Source organism: Lipotes vexillifer, unplaced genomic scaffold (assembly GCF_000442215.2).
Source record: "Lipotes vexillifer unplaced genomic scaffold, Lipotes_vexillifer_v1.1 scaffold749, whole genome shotgun sequence".
In the NCBI taxonomy this organism is placed as follows: domain Eukaryota; kingdom Metazoa; phylum Chordata; class Mammalia; order Artiodactyla; family Lipotidae; genus Lipotes; species Lipotes vexillifer.
Window position 1 is genome coordinate 1,593,822 of NW_006782834.1, and position 17,024 is coordinate 1,610,845.

The 17,024-nt window shown below is 42.0% G+C and overlaps 1 protein-coding gene across 2 annotated transcripts in view; it reads right to left on the reverse strand.

Annotated features, from left to right (window-relative positions):
- The window catches only part of SEPTIN11 (septin 11), a 91,587-nt gene extending 87,518 nt beyond the window's left edge, over positions 1-4,069 (reverse strand). Inside the window, exon 1 of one of the 2 annotated variants that reach the window (XM_007455414.1) lies at positions 3,864-4,038. In XM_007455414.1, the coding sequence (XP_007455476.1) occupies positions 3,864-3,890 (27 nt within the window). In that variant the 5' untranslated portion in view covers positions 3,891-4,038. Of the gene's footprint in view, positions 1-3,863 lie in introns of both variants that reach the window. The other variant, XM_007455413.1, reaches the window with a different exon arrangement.
- Positions 4,070-17,024: the final 12,955 nt, after the last annotated feature.

Sequence of the window (17,024 nt, forward strand, 5' to 3'; positions counted from 1 at the left end):
TGCTGAAGACAGACCATATCTTTAGGAACTGTCTATAATGATCCTCGAATAGACAAGATCCTTTAACCTGCATCATAGCTGTTGACTCAGCAATAGGCACATAATTTCCTTTCTCCCAAAATGGCTTACATACGCTATTGAAGTTTGTTTCTGTAATACACACGAACACTAAATCTCTCAGAAAATAAAAGCTCCAGGTAAGAAGGAATTTCTCTGCTGTCCACTACTGTATCCCTGGCACCTAGAACAGTACCTGGAGCACAGGAGGTACTCGATAAATAGTGTTAAATAAGCTAATGAATGAACTTGGATTTCCATTCCTTTTGGGGCAGTGGATAAAAGGATAATTAAACTTGTTTCTTGAACGATATCATAGGGGAATCTCCACCACTGGAAAGACTTGAACACTTCTGTTAGGGATAATGTAGAAAATATTTCTTTCTGCATTGGGGAGGAGGCCGAACCAAATGACCTCTAAAGTCCCTTTAAACCCCCAGACCTTACAGCTTGATGAACACCACTCCTTAAAAGAGAGGATCAGCTACTTAAAGCCTGTTCCCAGGTACAGTAAATTACCATGCTCTGATTAAAACAAAGATAATAGCGGCCCTGGGACTTGGATGCCAAAATACTAACTCATCCGTAATGTGCACACATCCCTAGGGGAGAAATGCTCTTGCTGATCATCAGTCACCCTCTGGAAACAGCAGATGTGCTTCAGGGGCTTCTGGGAGCCAAGTCCAAAAACCACTCCTGGGGAAATGGAGAAGCTAGGGGTCGAGATTAAAATGGAAATAAACAGTATCACACCAGACTGAAGCTTCTGTTTCCCAGCCATCAACAAATCCACTTAAGAAACAGCTGAATTTAGCCTTGAAGTTAAAATGGTTATAACTGAAGATAACCACTTCATAAGACAGAAAATACTGCATTTGATATATAAGGATTTTTGCCCAGTAAAATGTCATATGTACCTGAGGTATCACACTCAGATGTTCAAGTTCAAGAATGTCTGTCTAAAGTTGAGGGCAAGTTATTTTGGTTGAACTTTTCTTCAATCTGAATGAGAGAGGCAGTTTGTAGGGGAAGGAGATATGTTCACGTTTTCCTAAACAAAAAAAATCTAATTCTAAGGGAGTAACTAGGGAAACTCCATTCACAATCAACTTTGGAGTGATTCTTTTCTATCAACACACCCTTCCTTTCTTTTGTTCAAATGGTAGAATAGATACGGGAAAAGGAGGGGCAGAGATTTCTACCGTGAAGGATTCTGTGTAGAGACCCTGGGGCTGGGTTTGGAGAATCTTCTGCATTCACTGGGGTTGTTTTGAAGACCTCACTGCAAACACTACACTTAAAACAGGAACCGAATGAACAAAGTGAAACAGTTCAACAACTCCTTGGAAAATGTATGAAAAGACTTTTTAACTTTGTAGTCAACTCCTGATCACCCCTACAACTCGGTCCAAAAAAAAACAGTCTTCTGTTTCCAAACTGTAAGTAACTTAATCTTAATTCTAATAACAGGGAATGTGCAGAGAAAGCAGTTACCTCCTCTGTACACACACACTTTGTAAAATCGCCTCTATTTTTTGAATGAGAGAGGTCTTACACAAGAATTCTGTGGAATTAAGCTCACATCTGGTTGGCAGACCTGGTGTTGGACATGATTGTGGCCACACAACTAAATCTTAAATCCACATACTGTTCCTATTTAACTGACATATATGAACTAATTTATAGAAAATGTGCAGCAAATTATTTCTTCCACCTCCCCCATGCCTCATGAATGCACCAGCAATAGGTGTTACTGAAAGACACCCTGCCCACACACACACAGAACATTTGCATATAGCCACTGTCCAATTATCTAAAGGAGATATTATTTATCTGAATATGTGCTCTGTAAATGTGTGTCGTGTGTGTGTGCGTGTGTGTGTGTGTGTGTGTTGGGGACGGGAGGTGGGGTAGGGGGGTGGGAGTAGTAATTTAACCAGATAAACTTGACCTCTCTGGACCTCAATATTCTCACCAGAAAAATAAAGGGATCAGCCCAGAGACTATGCAAATTCCCGCAGTAACAACAATCTATGACCACTAAGTATCAAGAGAAGACCTGAATTCTTAAGTGTCTGTCATTAAATATTAGAGTTTAAACTATCTAAAAGACCCACAGTTACACTTCAATATGACCACTGCACACTTTCTGACGGTGGAGAACGTCTTTGAAAACATCGCGGCAGCTGAACCACCAAACCGGGTTAGAGCACGCTGAAGGACTCCGCTAATTATGGGGGAGGGGTGCAAAAAGCGACTGTATCTGGAGGAAGAGCTGGGAGAAGGGCCGGGGGATTGAGAGCACAGTCTTGCAATTTGCATTTCTGGGCTTGCAGAGCTTCCAGTATCTCCGCGAGACTTTGGTCTGTACCTGCAAAATCTCTCAAGTCACCACCTGCTACACAGTTGTGGGAAGGGGAAGAAGAGGAAAAGAAAAGGAGGTGGTACAGCGGGAAGAAACTCGCTCAAGGAGCCCACAAAGCCCGTGGGGCGAAAGTGACTTTGAACAGCGACAAAGAAAAGACGAAAGAGAAAGAAAGAGGACTCCGCCTTTCCCCACCGGCTCTGCTCCTTTCAGTAAAAAGGGAAGGCCGCCGCCGCCCCTGGCCTCCGCCTTTCACCCGGGATGCAGAGCCCCGGCTGAAACCGCACCCTTGAAGTCCGGCTGCCCTGGGGCCGGGTTCAGATTAGCTGAATGAGCTTTGCACCGCCGGAGGCGCGGCCCCTGCCCCGCCGGCAAACTCGGTGACTAAGCATCCCCCTCCCTCCCTCCCCGTCTCCCTCGCCCCGTCCCGGGGCACCCGATTCTCCACGCACCCGCCATCCCTTCCTCTTCCTCGCGCGCCCGCCTCCCCGGCCCGCCGCCCCCGACCTTCCAACCGCAGAGCATTTTAAAACTTCCACCCACCCCAACAACGGGGCCCTTTGAAAACTTTGTGTATCTAAAGCTTTTGTCCACATCCTGGGCAGGGCCCGGTCACCAGCGTGGGTGCCTGAGGGTGCCCGGGATCTCACAGTGCACCGGGGAAGCCACCACGGAAATCCCACCCCTTTTTAATTTTTTTTAAACACATGAAAGGATGCTCAACATCACTAATCATTAGAGAAGTGCAAATCAAAACTACAATAAGGTATCACCTCACACGGGTCAGAATGGCCAGCATCAAAAAGTCCACAAACAATAAATGCTGGAGAGGGTGTGGAGAAAAGGGAACCCTCTTGCACTGTTGGTGGGAATGTAAATTGATACAGCCACTATGGAGAACAGTATGGAGGTTCCTTAAAAAACTAAAAATAGAACTACCATACGACCCAGCAATCCCACTACTGGGCATAGCGTGACACAACGCTTGGGTTAACAATTCCCCCGCCCTGGTCCCCCCTCGGTGCGGGGGAGCCGGGAGGAAACAGCCCCCCCCCCGCCCCGTACCCGGCGCCTTTCTCGACTGTCACGAGGGGAAAGGTGTGCGCGGGGAGAAGGAGGCAGCCGACAAACACCGTGGCCAAAAGGATCCTCTTAAAGAAAAAATAGGCGAGGGGTCCTTTTTCTCCCACATCCCGGGAATCGGGGCGCGTCGAGGCGATACACTGTTGCATCACGTAGTAGCCGAGCCGCAGGGATCCTCGCCCTCCCCTCAGCCCCAGACACGCGCCCAAATTCATGCACACACCCACAGCTACCGCCGCAGCCGTCCCGAGGCCCCCGCTCCCGGCCCCCAGTATTCCCCGCCGGCCCCCGCCCGCAAGCGGGAACACCCCAGCGCCGGAGGAGAAGCGGCCGAGGGAAGCGAGGCCCCAGCACTCACAGATGGTCTCCCCACGGCCACGGCCATCGCGGCTGCTGCTCCAGCTGCGCCCGGGTGCCCTCCGCCAACACTAGCTGCTGCTTGGGCTCGGGCTCCCGCTCGCCTCCCCCGCGCCTCCCTCGCGGCTGCGCTCTGCTAGCGCCCGGCTCCCGCGCGCAACCAGCGGCATCTGCTCCCCTCCCTCCCCACGCCGCCGCCCCTCCCGCTTTATTAGAACAACATGGCCACCCGCCTGGAAGGGACCATTTGCTTCCCCAGAAAGGGGTGTGAGCTTGCGCGCCCAGGCTGAGGCGGTGGGAGGGAAGATGGTAAGGGGGCGGGCCTCCAGCCCCGGTCCGCAGGCCCGGGCCGCAGAGCTCGCCCTCGTCGAATGTAGCGGGCGGTCCCGAAATGACCGTCTCCCGTGCCACCGAAAGTCCCCAGCCTGTGGGCCGGCCGCCACCCCCGTTCCACCAAGTGCTGGAGTCCGAGTAAAAGCCTGGGCGCGGAGGTCCCAGCCCCGGGTCCCGCCACGCGCTTCGCCAACATGGTAGGTGGAGCGGCTGCGGAGAGGGAGACCGGACACGGGCGAGACAGGTCCACGGGGACAGCATCTCGCGGAAAGTTAGCCCCAGGCAAGCACGGCCCAAGCGGAGGAACCGGCTTGGAAGGGGAGCGGGCCACTAGGGAGGGCGGTGGGCGACCGAGGTGGGCTGGGCCGACCCCCGCGAGGGAAGAGTTCCCCTCCACAGTTCTTCTCTTCCTAAGGGAAGGATTAAAAGGCAGGCAGCTGGAAGCTGTCACTGTAGCGTGCGGCCGGGTAGGCGACCACAGTGGAGAGGAAGAGGCGGTAGAAGTTGCTGCGGCGGACGACTAACCTCAGCCTGCCGCAGAGGAGGAAAAGGACGCCCCCGCCGGAGAATTAAAGCAGCTGTTGACTGACCTAGAGCGTGGGGGCCGAGGCCTCCCCCGGCTGTAACCCGAGAGCTGGGCACACGTGAGAGCTCCGCCGACTACTCTTTTTGATCGCTGGAGACTGACCGGACGAGCCGGAGGCGGGCGCGCGGGCCTGCGGCTGTGGGGCGCGGCGACGGCGCCAGTCTGTGCGGCTCCGAGCGCGTGGGAATGGGAAACTGCTCCGCGGTGGGGAAGGACTTTTCCCGCAGATGTCGGGGGCGTCGCTGCGTGTCTGTGTGGAGCGCAGAATGGCAGGGTCCTGGTGCAGGCCGGGTGGCGCGGCACCCCGGCAAGAGCTGGGCGGTGAGGTGTGCGGGAGGTGCTGTCGATTCCCGCGGCCTCTCTTCGGGTTGAGGAGAGTGGGGTCCACGACGACAAGGTGATTGAGGATAGCTCCCGGTCGGGGGCCGGGAGCCAGTTGGATCCAAGCGCAGGGAAGGTGTGGTGAGGCGATGAAGTGCTGTCATCAGCCCACGGGATTGCGCCCTTAGGGAAAACCCTGGCCTATTGAATTAGGTGAAAGACAAACCACCTCTTTTAGACTGGGGCGCCTCAGAGCCTGACCTGAGACTTCAAGCACCCAGGTTCCTTGAGGCCTTGCGTCTGCCGCTCCTGCTGTCTCTGCCCCCAGTGGGTCGCAGGATTCAAACGTGCGCCGCGCCGCCTTTGGCTAAGGGTGGGTGGGCTCCGGGCGCGCATCCAGCTGCTGCGAGGCAGACGCTGGGTTGCCCCGGGAGCGGTCAAGGGGCTAGAGGCCACCCAAGCTGAATTACACCCGCAGCATCCTGGTGGGACCGCCAGGATGAGAAAACGGTGAAAGTATAGTCGGTGAAAGAAAGATGAGGGCCTCTTCAGCCTGTGACCCAGGCCCTCAGAGCACTGACCTCTTCAGTTTGGACCAGTTTCTACCCCTAGACTTCAAATCTTTTGAAGACAAGGGCCATTTTACGTCAAGTATGCATTAGGCACTCTGTAAGCGTTGAGTTACGATTACCGGTGCGTGCGTGCTATGTAAAGGCAGGGGGAAAGAAATACTTCGGTCTGCAGCTCTCTGTACATGGACATTTTTTTCCTTCTCCCAGAGAGAGGATTACCCAGCGGCACTGCCCATGGACAAGAGGTCTCAGGTAAACCCTATGAAAAGACAGCTCCACAGGCTGCCAACCGGATAAGGGCAGTTACAAACCAACTCTCCATTTATGTTAACATAGACCAGACCAGACTGCAGGATTTTATTCATTGTTTTTAATTTTATTTACTTATTTTGTTTGCAAATGCTTAGGTTGAAAACAGCTGATTAGTTTTTAAGAATGTGAACTCCCTACCTTTGTTGGTAGGTTATTTTATTTATGCTCATCACAAAGCTTAAAGTCACTTATTCCAACATCTAATCTGAGGAAACCCTTTTAGGATAAAATCATCAGTTTACCCAGCTTCTGCCTGATTTTTTTCACTGACTAGGAGCAAGCAGTGCCTTAAATTACCCCCTCCTTGTTTTTTTGGCAGGTAGGCATATGTGTGTATATATATATTTATTTAATAAATATACAATTTAAATCCTTTCAACCAAGGAAGGCTATCTCAGAATTTCAGTTCTCATTTTGAAGTTAAGTATCATTCTACAACCAGACTACCTAGATTCAAAATCCTGGCTTTACTATTGATACTTAACCGCTGTGTGACCTTGGGCAAATTACTTAACCTTTCAGTGCTTCAATTATCTCATCTTTAAAACCTGTTTAGTAATAGCTCCTCCCTAATAGAATTAATAAGAGATTAGATTACCTTTTAATTCTGCCCAGCACTGTGCTAGGAACTAAAAAAAATTTTTACTTCGGATGCCTCTCTGACACAGTCTGCTGAGAGACAGATGTTTAAACAACTCCGATAAATAGGCCAAATCTTAGAAAAGATGTATGAATTATGGGATTTCAAAGCACAGCAGAAGGAGCTATTCACTCCCTGTCAGAACAGGAAAGGCTTCATCAAAGAGTTGGAGGAGGGGCGAGAGCAAGGAAGACATTCCAAACAAGGGAAGAGAATGAGCAAAGATTCAGTGATTTCAAAGGTAATGATTCTGTTATAAAGCAGAAACTAACACACCATTGTAAAGCAATTATACCCCAATAAAGATGTTAAAAAAAAAAAAAAAGGTAATGATGCTATGGAAAGGATAAGTAATTTGGCATTGCTACTACGTAGCAGCCTTAGAGGGAGCCTGGTAGAGTGGGGAGAACACAGCACTTGGTCTCCAGATTATCACTTATCAGCTTTGTGACATGGAGCACGTTAGCCTTTCTTCATCTCATTTTTTCCTACTGCAAAATAGGGTAGTAATCGTGAGTTCTGATGGAGGATATCCATGTTCCCGCCCACAGGAGAACCTGAACTTAAAGGGCTTTCTTTCCCTTAGATTCAGTTAGTTGAGTTCAGGCAATGGGGAACAACAGCGACACAACAGAGAGTCTGGGTATTTATTCCCCAAGGCTCCCTTGCTATGGCATGACTGCAGGCTGGCTACATCTGACGGTCACAGTTACTCTAGGTTATTCTAGGGTAAACCCCTAGTGGTTTCTCTACATTTTGCCCACACCTTTGCAAGTAGCCTTTTCTTAAACGCTACTGAAATTATCCAATAGGAACGTACCATCTCAACCTTAACAGATTCAGTCCATCAGAGAATTGTTTTGCTCAGAGTTAACTGAGAAAACATAGGTATGCTATCATTAGAATGACCTATAACTTATTGTCCAAACTTAGAAACTTTAGAGACTGAAAAAGAGCATTGGTGCCATTAGTAACTACCCTAGGACAATAGGCAAAAACTAGGACTTATGGTCACCCTAGCTATTATTACAAGTTATTAATTGAGAGATGATCATACTAACATACAGAGATTATGAGTAAGATTATAAATGTCTCAAGGCAAGAGTGGTTATTCGTGTTTCACAAAGTCTGATATATTCAATGAATGTTGAGCTGCATTGGAATGGAGATGAGGCTAGGAGCTGTGCTACCAAAAGCCTTACTAAGGATTTGGAATGTGATCCTGTGGGCCATGAAGGGCCAGGGAGGTTAGCCATATATTTGCATTTTAGAACTAAGATATCTACTGGGCTTCCCTGGTGACGCAGTGGTTGAGAGTCTGCCTGCCCCGGTCCGGGAAGATCCCACATGCCGCGGAGCGGCAGGGCCCGTGAGCCATGGCCGCTGAGCCTGCGCGTCCGGAGCCTGTGCTCTGCAACGGGAGAGGCCACAACAGTGAGAGGCCCGCGTACGGCAAAGAAAAAAAAACAATAGAAAAGATCTCTACTGAATATTTGACATTGTTAGTTATGCCAGATCTGTTCCCTTCTTAATGGAACCCCAATTTGCTTGGGGAGATTTTCCAACGAATGTTCCACCTTGATGGAAAGTAAATGCCTCTACAAGAGAGGTTCCTAAAGTTGCTTTCCATCAAATCCTTCCTCTTACCACCAAAGTATATCCAAGAGAGCATGTGATCTAAGCTTGGTCAGTCAGACACTGTTAAGTTTGAATCTTGAATTAAGGACCCAAAGTCAGTACAAATTGTTAAGAGTTTATGCATTCCATAATCTATTTTTATTTCTTAAGCTATCTAGAGCTCGTTTCTGTGACTTGCAGTCAAACAACCCTAACTAACACATCACCTTGATTCCAGTAAAAAATGATAAATGATGAATTAGGAACACTGTAAGAGACAGGGAATAAGTTAGAAGCTATTACCACTTTCATTTCAAACAGTATAACTGACAACAGATCCTGAACCCCTCCTGCAACATAATATATAAAGATGTTCTAATATTTTAAAACATCCATATTGGAGAGGAAAAAGTAAAACTATCTCTATTCACATAAACTTGTATATAGAAAATCCTATGAAATCCACTAAAGAATCATTAGACTAATATGAATTCAACAAGGTTGTATTGATTAAAAAATCATTACACAAAAATCAGTTATTTTTCTACACACTTGCAATGAAAGATCCAAAAATGAAATTAACAATTTCATTTACAATAACATCAAAAAGAATGAAATATTAAGGAATTTAACAAAAGTACAAAACTTCCATTAAAAACATTGCTGGAAGAAATTTTTCAAAGTCTAAGTAAATGGAAAAACATCTCATGTTCATGGATTGGAAGACTTAACATTGTTAATATGGCAGTACTCCCCATATTGATCTACAGATTTATCACAATCCCTATCAGAATCCTAGCTGGCTTATTTGTAGAAACCAATCTGATTCTAAAATTCATATAAACTTTTAGGGACCCAGAATAGTCAAAACTTGGACTCCCACTTCCATATTTCAAATTTTACTACAAAGCAACAGTAATCAAGGCAGTGTGGTACTAGCATAAGGTTAGATATAAAGATCAATGGAATAGAATTGACAGAAATAAACTCAAGTGTTATGGTCAACTGGACAGGGCCATTCAATGCGGGAAAGAATCATTTTAACAAATGGTACTGGGAATCTAGGCAGATGCAATAGAATAAATTCCAATCCTTATCACCTACCACATACAAAAATTATTTCAAAATGTGTCAAAGATCTAAATGTAAGAGCTAAAACTATATAAAACTCTTAGAAGAAAATATAGAGCTAAGTTTTCATGACATTGGATTTGGCAATAGATTTTTAGATATGACATCAAAAGCACAAGCAACAAAAGACTATCAAAATGTAAAACTTTTGTGCTTCAAGGACACAAAAAAAGTGATAAGACAACCTACACAATAAGAAAAAATATTTGCAAATCGTATCTGATGGGAGACTTGTATCTAGAATATATAAAGAACTCTTTCAACTTAAAAGACAATGTTTTAATGGTTAAAGGATTTGGAAAAACATTTGTCCAAAAAGATGTACAAATGGCCATAAAAGATCATGAAAAGATTTTTGACATCATTAGAAAGAGATGCCACTTAATATCCACTAGGGTGGCTATAATCTTTCAAAAAATCATGTAACAAGTTTCATCAAGGATGTGGAGAAATTAGATCCCTCATACACTGTTGGTGGGGATGTCAAGTAGTACAGCCACTTTGGAAAACAGTTGGGCAGTTTCTCAAATAGTTGAACATAGAGTTAGCATATGACTCCACAATGCCACTCCTAGGTATATACCCAAGAGAAATTAAAATGTATGTCCACACGAAAACTTACACAGGCACATTCATAGCATTATTCACAATAGCCAAAAGGTGGAAATAATCCCACTGTCCGTCAACTGACGAATAGATAAAATATGGTAGATCCATTCAATGGAGTATTACTTGACCATAAAAAGGAGTTAAATAGTACAACATAGATGAATCTTTTAAACATTATGCTATGTGAAAGAAGCCAGCCACAAAAGATCACTTATTATATCATTCTGTTTATATTATATGTCTAGAATAGGCAAATCTATACAGAAAAAAATAACAGCTAGCTGCTCAGGACTGAGTGGGATGAACTGGTACAGAAGTAATAACTAAGGGGTATGGGATTTCTTTTTAAGGTGATAAAAATGTTCTAAAATTTATTATGGTGATATATGAGGTTCTAGTTGTTCTGTCTACCAGCAGTAAGTATATTCAATTTTTAATTTTTTAGTCATTGTAGTAGTTTTGCAGTGGTACCTCAATGTAGTTTTAACTTGCATTTCTCCAGTGACTAATGGTGTTGAGAATCTTTTCATTTGCTTATTTGCCATTTATATACCTCTTTGGTTATGTAATTTTTTGCCTGTTTTTTAAACTGGTTTATTTTTATTATTCTTATAGATGCTTGATATATATTTCACATGTATTTCTCTCTAAGGTTTGTCGTTTCATTTTCTTAATAGAATTTTTTAAAAGAGGAGAAATTTTTATTTGATGGAGTATAACATTGATTTGTTTTCTTTCATGGATTGTGCCTTTGGTGCCTATCTAAGAAATCTGTGTCAAATCTCTGTTTTTCTTCTAGAAGTCTAGTTTTAGTTTTTACATTTATGTCTATAATCTATTTTGAGTTAATTTTTGTATATGGTGTGAGATAAGGATGAAAGCTTATTTTTTCACATATGCAATTTTTCCAGCTTCACATGTTGAAAAGATTATCCCTTCTCCACTGAATTGCCTCTGTACTTCAGTCAAAGATTGATTAAGTATATATGTGCTTGTCCGAACTCTTCTGTTTATTGGTCAATGTGTCTATCCTTCTGCCAATACCACATTGCCTTGATTACTGTAGCTTTCTAATAGGTCTTGAAATGAGGGAAAATGAACTCTCCAACTTTATTCTCTTTCAAAATTATTTTGGCTAATCTAAATCCTTTGCCTCTCCGTATACATTTTGTAATAAGCTTGTAAATTTATACCAAAAAATCATCGTGGGATTTAGAATCATTAGGGAGAATTAACATCCTAACACTATCAAATCTTCCAATCCATGAACATGATATATCACTCCATTTATTTCCACTGCTTGCTTTCTTTAATATTTTGGAGATTTCAGCATACAGATTTTGCATGTATGTTTTTGGTTTTTTCCTTTTTAACAGTTTTATTGAAATACGATTCACATACCATACAGTTTATCAATTTAAAGCGTACAATTCAATGGTTTTTAATATATTCACCAGTTCCAATCTCACAATTTCCTCCCTTTGTTCCTTCAGTTCTAAGAGTGGTAATGACTCCTTTTTTTTAAATAAATAAATGTATGTATTTATTTATTTTTGGCTGCGTTGGGTTTTTGTTGCTGCACACGGACTTTCTCTAGTTGTGGCGAGAGGGGGGCTCCTCTTCGTTGCGGTGCGTGGGCTTCTCAATGCGGTGGCTTCTGTTGTTGCAGAGCACTGGCTCTAGGCACGCGGGCTTCAGTAGTTGTGGCACGTGGGATCAGTAGTTGTGGCTCGCGGGCTCTAGAGTGCAGGCTCAGTAGTTGTGGTGTACAGGCTTAGTTGCTCCGCGGCATGTGGGATCTTCCTGGACCAGGGCTCGAACCCATTTCCCCTGCATTGGCAGGCAGATTCTTAACCACTGCACCACCAGGGACGTCCCCAGTGACTTCTTAATGTTATTAGTCTTTGGGTGCCTTGCCATCCCTTATTTGTTATACTTCGGTGCTTCTCGAATTTTAGTACACATGAATCACTTGGAGATCCTGTTAAAATGCAGATTCTAAAATCAGTAGGTCTGGTGTGGGGTCTGATAGTCTTTAGTTCCATCCGTCTCCCGGGTGATACTGATACTGTAGACTAGCAAGTGTTAACAGTATTTAAGATATCTTTTTTTTTCATTTGAAACATCTGCAGTAATGTTTTTTTTCCCCCCCACTGAGACTTTGGTAGATATATGTGGAAACAAAAAAGAATTGAAATTGTCATTTATAAGCTCAATCTCTTTCCCCGTTAAAACAGTTGTTTAAAAATTCATTCTAGATAATGTTAAATTTACCAATATTTTTCAAACTCTGCCCTGTTCCTGCTGCTTTTATTCTATTTGATAATGAGGACAATATATGCCCTCTTCAATCCTCGGCATTTCTTATTTTTCTCTGGTTTCCCAAAGCTGACTAATGCTGATCCATAATCACTTATGCAAAGTCTTTCAGGGATAATTCATTTAGGCCTGGAAAGTTTAACTCAGTTAAAGCAATTGATTGTTCACTTACCACATTGGATTTCAGTAACCTTTTAATCATGTTTATACTACATTTTTCATTAAAAAAAAAATTCTCTTTGAGAGAGGAGACAAAAAGTTGGGTAGTTTTGACTTTTCTTGGTCATCTGATAGCATTATATCATCAGCATCAAGTGGTGATTTTCATCCTTTCTTTTCACCCTCTTATGGCAGGTATTACTTGAAAAGAAAAAAACAAAATTTGAAAATTTCTTGGTATTCTTTTTAAAAGCAAAAATTATCTAAGCCTACAAGAAAGTATCAATCCTTGTAGGCTTTTGTTACTCTTTAATACGTGCTCTTTTTAAAATCTGATCTCATTAAGGAGCATCCTGTGAAATGACATGCTCCCTGGAGTATGATGACTTGGCCTGCTGGTCAGTCCTTGGCAGCCAGCCTGGGTCAGGTCCCATAGTTCTGACATCTCTAATTCTCAGATAATTCCTTTCTCCCTGTAGCCAGTTATTGTGGTATCAGTTATTATTCCTTTTTGTGAGCCTAGAAAATTTATGTAGTTGAAGTCCCTTCAACCACTAGATATTGCCACTGAATTAGAATAGAATTATACATACGTACCTGTATATTTGAACAGCAGTATCACTTCTATATTTTCATGTTTTGTCTCAACCTATTCGCTGTCCATCATTCTACCATCATCAATTTCCACTAGCTGAATAACTCTCTAGTGCATGGGGTTACTCTGTACCCTCATCTCTCTTCTTGTAGACTTGTTCCTTTTGAATGAGGTAAAACTTTCTTTACTTATTTCAACCTGAGTTCCTTGCTTCTTCATCTATCAATATCTGTTGGGCTTGGAAGAAAAATGTAAATACTCTTTCCAAAAGAAGGGGTAAAGGTAGCTGGACAGGCAAAAGCAACAGTGGGTATATCAGGATGCTATTTGTATTCAAATACGTATATGAAAGGATATAAGTTCAAGTCTGTAGACTTCTTCAAATGATAACAGACAAGGCATTGAGTAAATATGTTTCAATGTTTAAGCATAAGCTAGGGGTCCAGGTAAGGCTCAGAGGGAAATGATCCTTAATACTAAGCAAAATTCTTCTGTTAAGAGAGGAGGCCCATGATGGGTAGACAGTGACCCTCCAGCAAATTCTAAAGTGGAGTTTGGGGTGCAAGATGTTTATTAGAGATGTAGAAATGGGATGAAGCCAGATTGGGCACAAGGGGAATCTGAACCGTGATATAGACCCAAAAAAGCCTCAGCCAACACAGTGGGAAGTTCTGGAGCAACAGAGTTGTACCCCTTCGGGCAGAGATGACAGGTCCTATTTTATAGCACAGGGAACTATATTCAATATCCTGTAATAAACCATAATGGAAAAGAATATTTAAAAGAATATATATGTATAACTGAATCACTTTGCTGTATACCAGAAATTAATGTAACATTGTAAATCAGCTATACTTCAATAAGAAATAAATAAATAAAATCTTTGCCTTATTTATTTATTTTTGGCTGCACTGGGTTTTCGTTGCTGCGTGTGGGCTTTCTCTAGTTGTGGTGGGCGGACTTCTTATTGCAGTGGCTTCTGTTGTTGCAGAGCACAGGCTCTAGATGTGCGGGCTCAGTAGTTGTGGCTCGTGGGCTCTAGAGCTCAGGCTCAGTAGTTGTGGCTCACGGGCTTAGCTGCTCTGCGGCATGTGGGATCTTCCCAGACCAGGGCTCAAACCCGTGTCCCCTGCATTGGCAAGCGGATTCTTAACCACTGTGCCACCAGGAAAGTCTCTGATTCACTTTGTTATACAGTAGAAACTAACACAACAATGTAAAGCAATTATACTCCAATAAAGATGTTAAAAAAAAAATCTTTGCCATTTTTGTAGTAAAGAATAACTTATAGTTTTTTTTTAAATCTTTGCCATTTTTATAGTAAAGAATAACTTACAGTTTTTTTAAGTTAAATTTATATCACAATTAGTGATTGAATTTTAAAAATATTTTTACTAGCCATTTTTTTCTTTCTTTATAAATTTCCTACTTATATCATTTGCCTATTATTTCCATAAGGAGTGTTTAACTTTTTTTCTTGAGCTAGTTTAACATTTTTTCTAACTTTTAAGTGTAAAAGATATCAACCCTTATTATAGATAAATAAAATTCTCTTTCTGGATGCAAAATAGTCCATCATATGAGCACATCAAAATTTATGTAATACTCCCTGGTTATTGAATATTAGGTTGTTTTCTTTTTTTTTCTCTCTCTCTCTTTTCTCTGTTTCCTTCCTCCTTACCTCCTTTCTTTATTTTCTTCCTGCTTTCCTCTGTTCCTTTCATTCTTCCTTCCTGCTATTATACAAAGCACAATAAACATCTTTGCATACCTGTATCTAAATTTCTATTATTTCCTTAAGAAATGTTCCTGAAAGCGAAATTACTGAATCTATAAGGGTGAATATTTTAAAACTCTTGATACATAGAGTTATTTTTCAGAAAGAACCAACAAATTTATATTCCCACTACCAATATATTGGGATCCCCAAGTCACTATACATTCATAAAAAGAATAATTACTTAAAAATAGAACTACCATATGATCCAGCAATTCCACTCCTGGGTAAGTGTCCAAAGGAAATGAAAACAGGATATCAAAAAGATATATGCACTCCCATGTTTATTGCAGCACTATTCACAGTAGGCAAGGTATGGAAACAACTTAAGGGTCCATCAATGGATGAATGGAATATTATGCAGCGATGAGAAAGAAGGAAATCTCGCCATTTGCAACAACATGGATGGACCTTAATGGCACTATGCTAAGTAAGATAAGTCAGACAGAAAAAGACAAACACTATATGATATCATTTATATGTAGAACCAAAAATAAACTGAAGTTGTAAAAACAGAGAGTAGAATGGTAGTTACCAGGGACTGGGTGTGAGGGAATTGAGGAGACGTTTACGGGTACAAACTTGCAACCAGTAGATAAATAAGTCCTGGAGATCTAATGCACAGCATAGTGATTGTAGACAACAATACTGTATTATAAAAATCAAAGTTGCAGGACTTCCCTGGTGGTCCAGTGGTTAAGACTTTGCATTTCCACTGCAGGGGGCATGAGCTCAATCCCTGGTTGGGTAACTAAGATCCCATGTGCCACGCAGCACGGCCAAAAAAAAAAGGATTAAAAAAAATAGTTGCTGAGAGACTAGACCTTAAACATTCCCACCACAATAAAGAACTGATAATTATGTAATGTGATAGAGGTGCCAGCTAATGGTATCATGGTAATCATACTGCAATATATACATGTATCAAACCAACACATTGTACACCTTAAACTTACACAATGTTATACATCAATTATATCTCAATAAAAATAACTTTTAAAACATAAAAGAAAAAATATTCCTTTCACATGTACCCGACACTGCCCAAGGGAAGCCTTTTTGGTCCTGGAGCGAGCCCAGAGGGTTCAAGCCTGTGCAAATAAATACAGAAGTCCTAGAGGGGTCTTTTCAGCTAGCCTGTGCAACTAAGAATTGGTAGTATTGACATACGTACAGCTGCTTGCTACAACATTCATTCTACTCCATTTTATCATTTTTTAGAACTTCCACATAAGCTATGTCCTTATCCATGGAATTTCTTACAAGCCAAGAATGCATTTTGAATTGAACAGAGACATTAACAGGAAACTACGCATAGGTGTTAAATACATTTGCCTAGGAAAGACATAGACTAAGAAATGATTAAAGGATTCAATCCTGGCATGAAGGAAATACAAAGTATCTGGCATTCTTCTGTAGAATTGTAATGTGAGATAAAGTCAAATAAATGACTTTTTCATGATTAAACACTTGTGGAATCATTGAATAGTAGTCAAAATATTTATATATTTTAAAAATTTATTTTATTAATTTACAAAGTTGTGTTAGTTTCTGATGTATAGCAAAGTGATTCAGTTATATATATATATTTTTTTCATATTCTTTTCCATCATGGTTTATCACAGGATATTGAATACAGTTCCCTGTGCTGTACAGTAGGACCTTGTTGTTTATCAATAGTTTGCAACTGCTAATTCCAGACTTCCAGTCCATCCCTCCCCAGCCCTCAAAAGATTTATATTTATGTACCAGCTATTTCCTGTATTGTTAATACTCTTCTACTTATTTCTTCGAGGTAATAGTGCTTAATTTCTGACATTTCATATAGAAGTAGGTATATGACTTCAGTATAGAAACCATGAAAAGGAGAAATGAAAAATGGAAGAGAAAGAAAAATCCTTAGCAAATATTTTCTATACCCAATTTTTAATCATATGTAAATTTTCCCCACTTAAAAAATTTTCTGTGCATTTTAGATACCTCGTAAAATTATGTAAATATACTTTAGCAGGCTGTAAAATCACTTAACTATAGAAACACAATCTAAACATTTCCTAGAACCATGAAATTTTGTCTCAATTGTTAGATATAATAATCATTACTATTTGTTAGGGCCTAACTATTGGATCTAGTAGTTGCTTTCCACACGCTCTCAATTAACTGGCACAGCAGTTTTGAAGTGAGATTTACC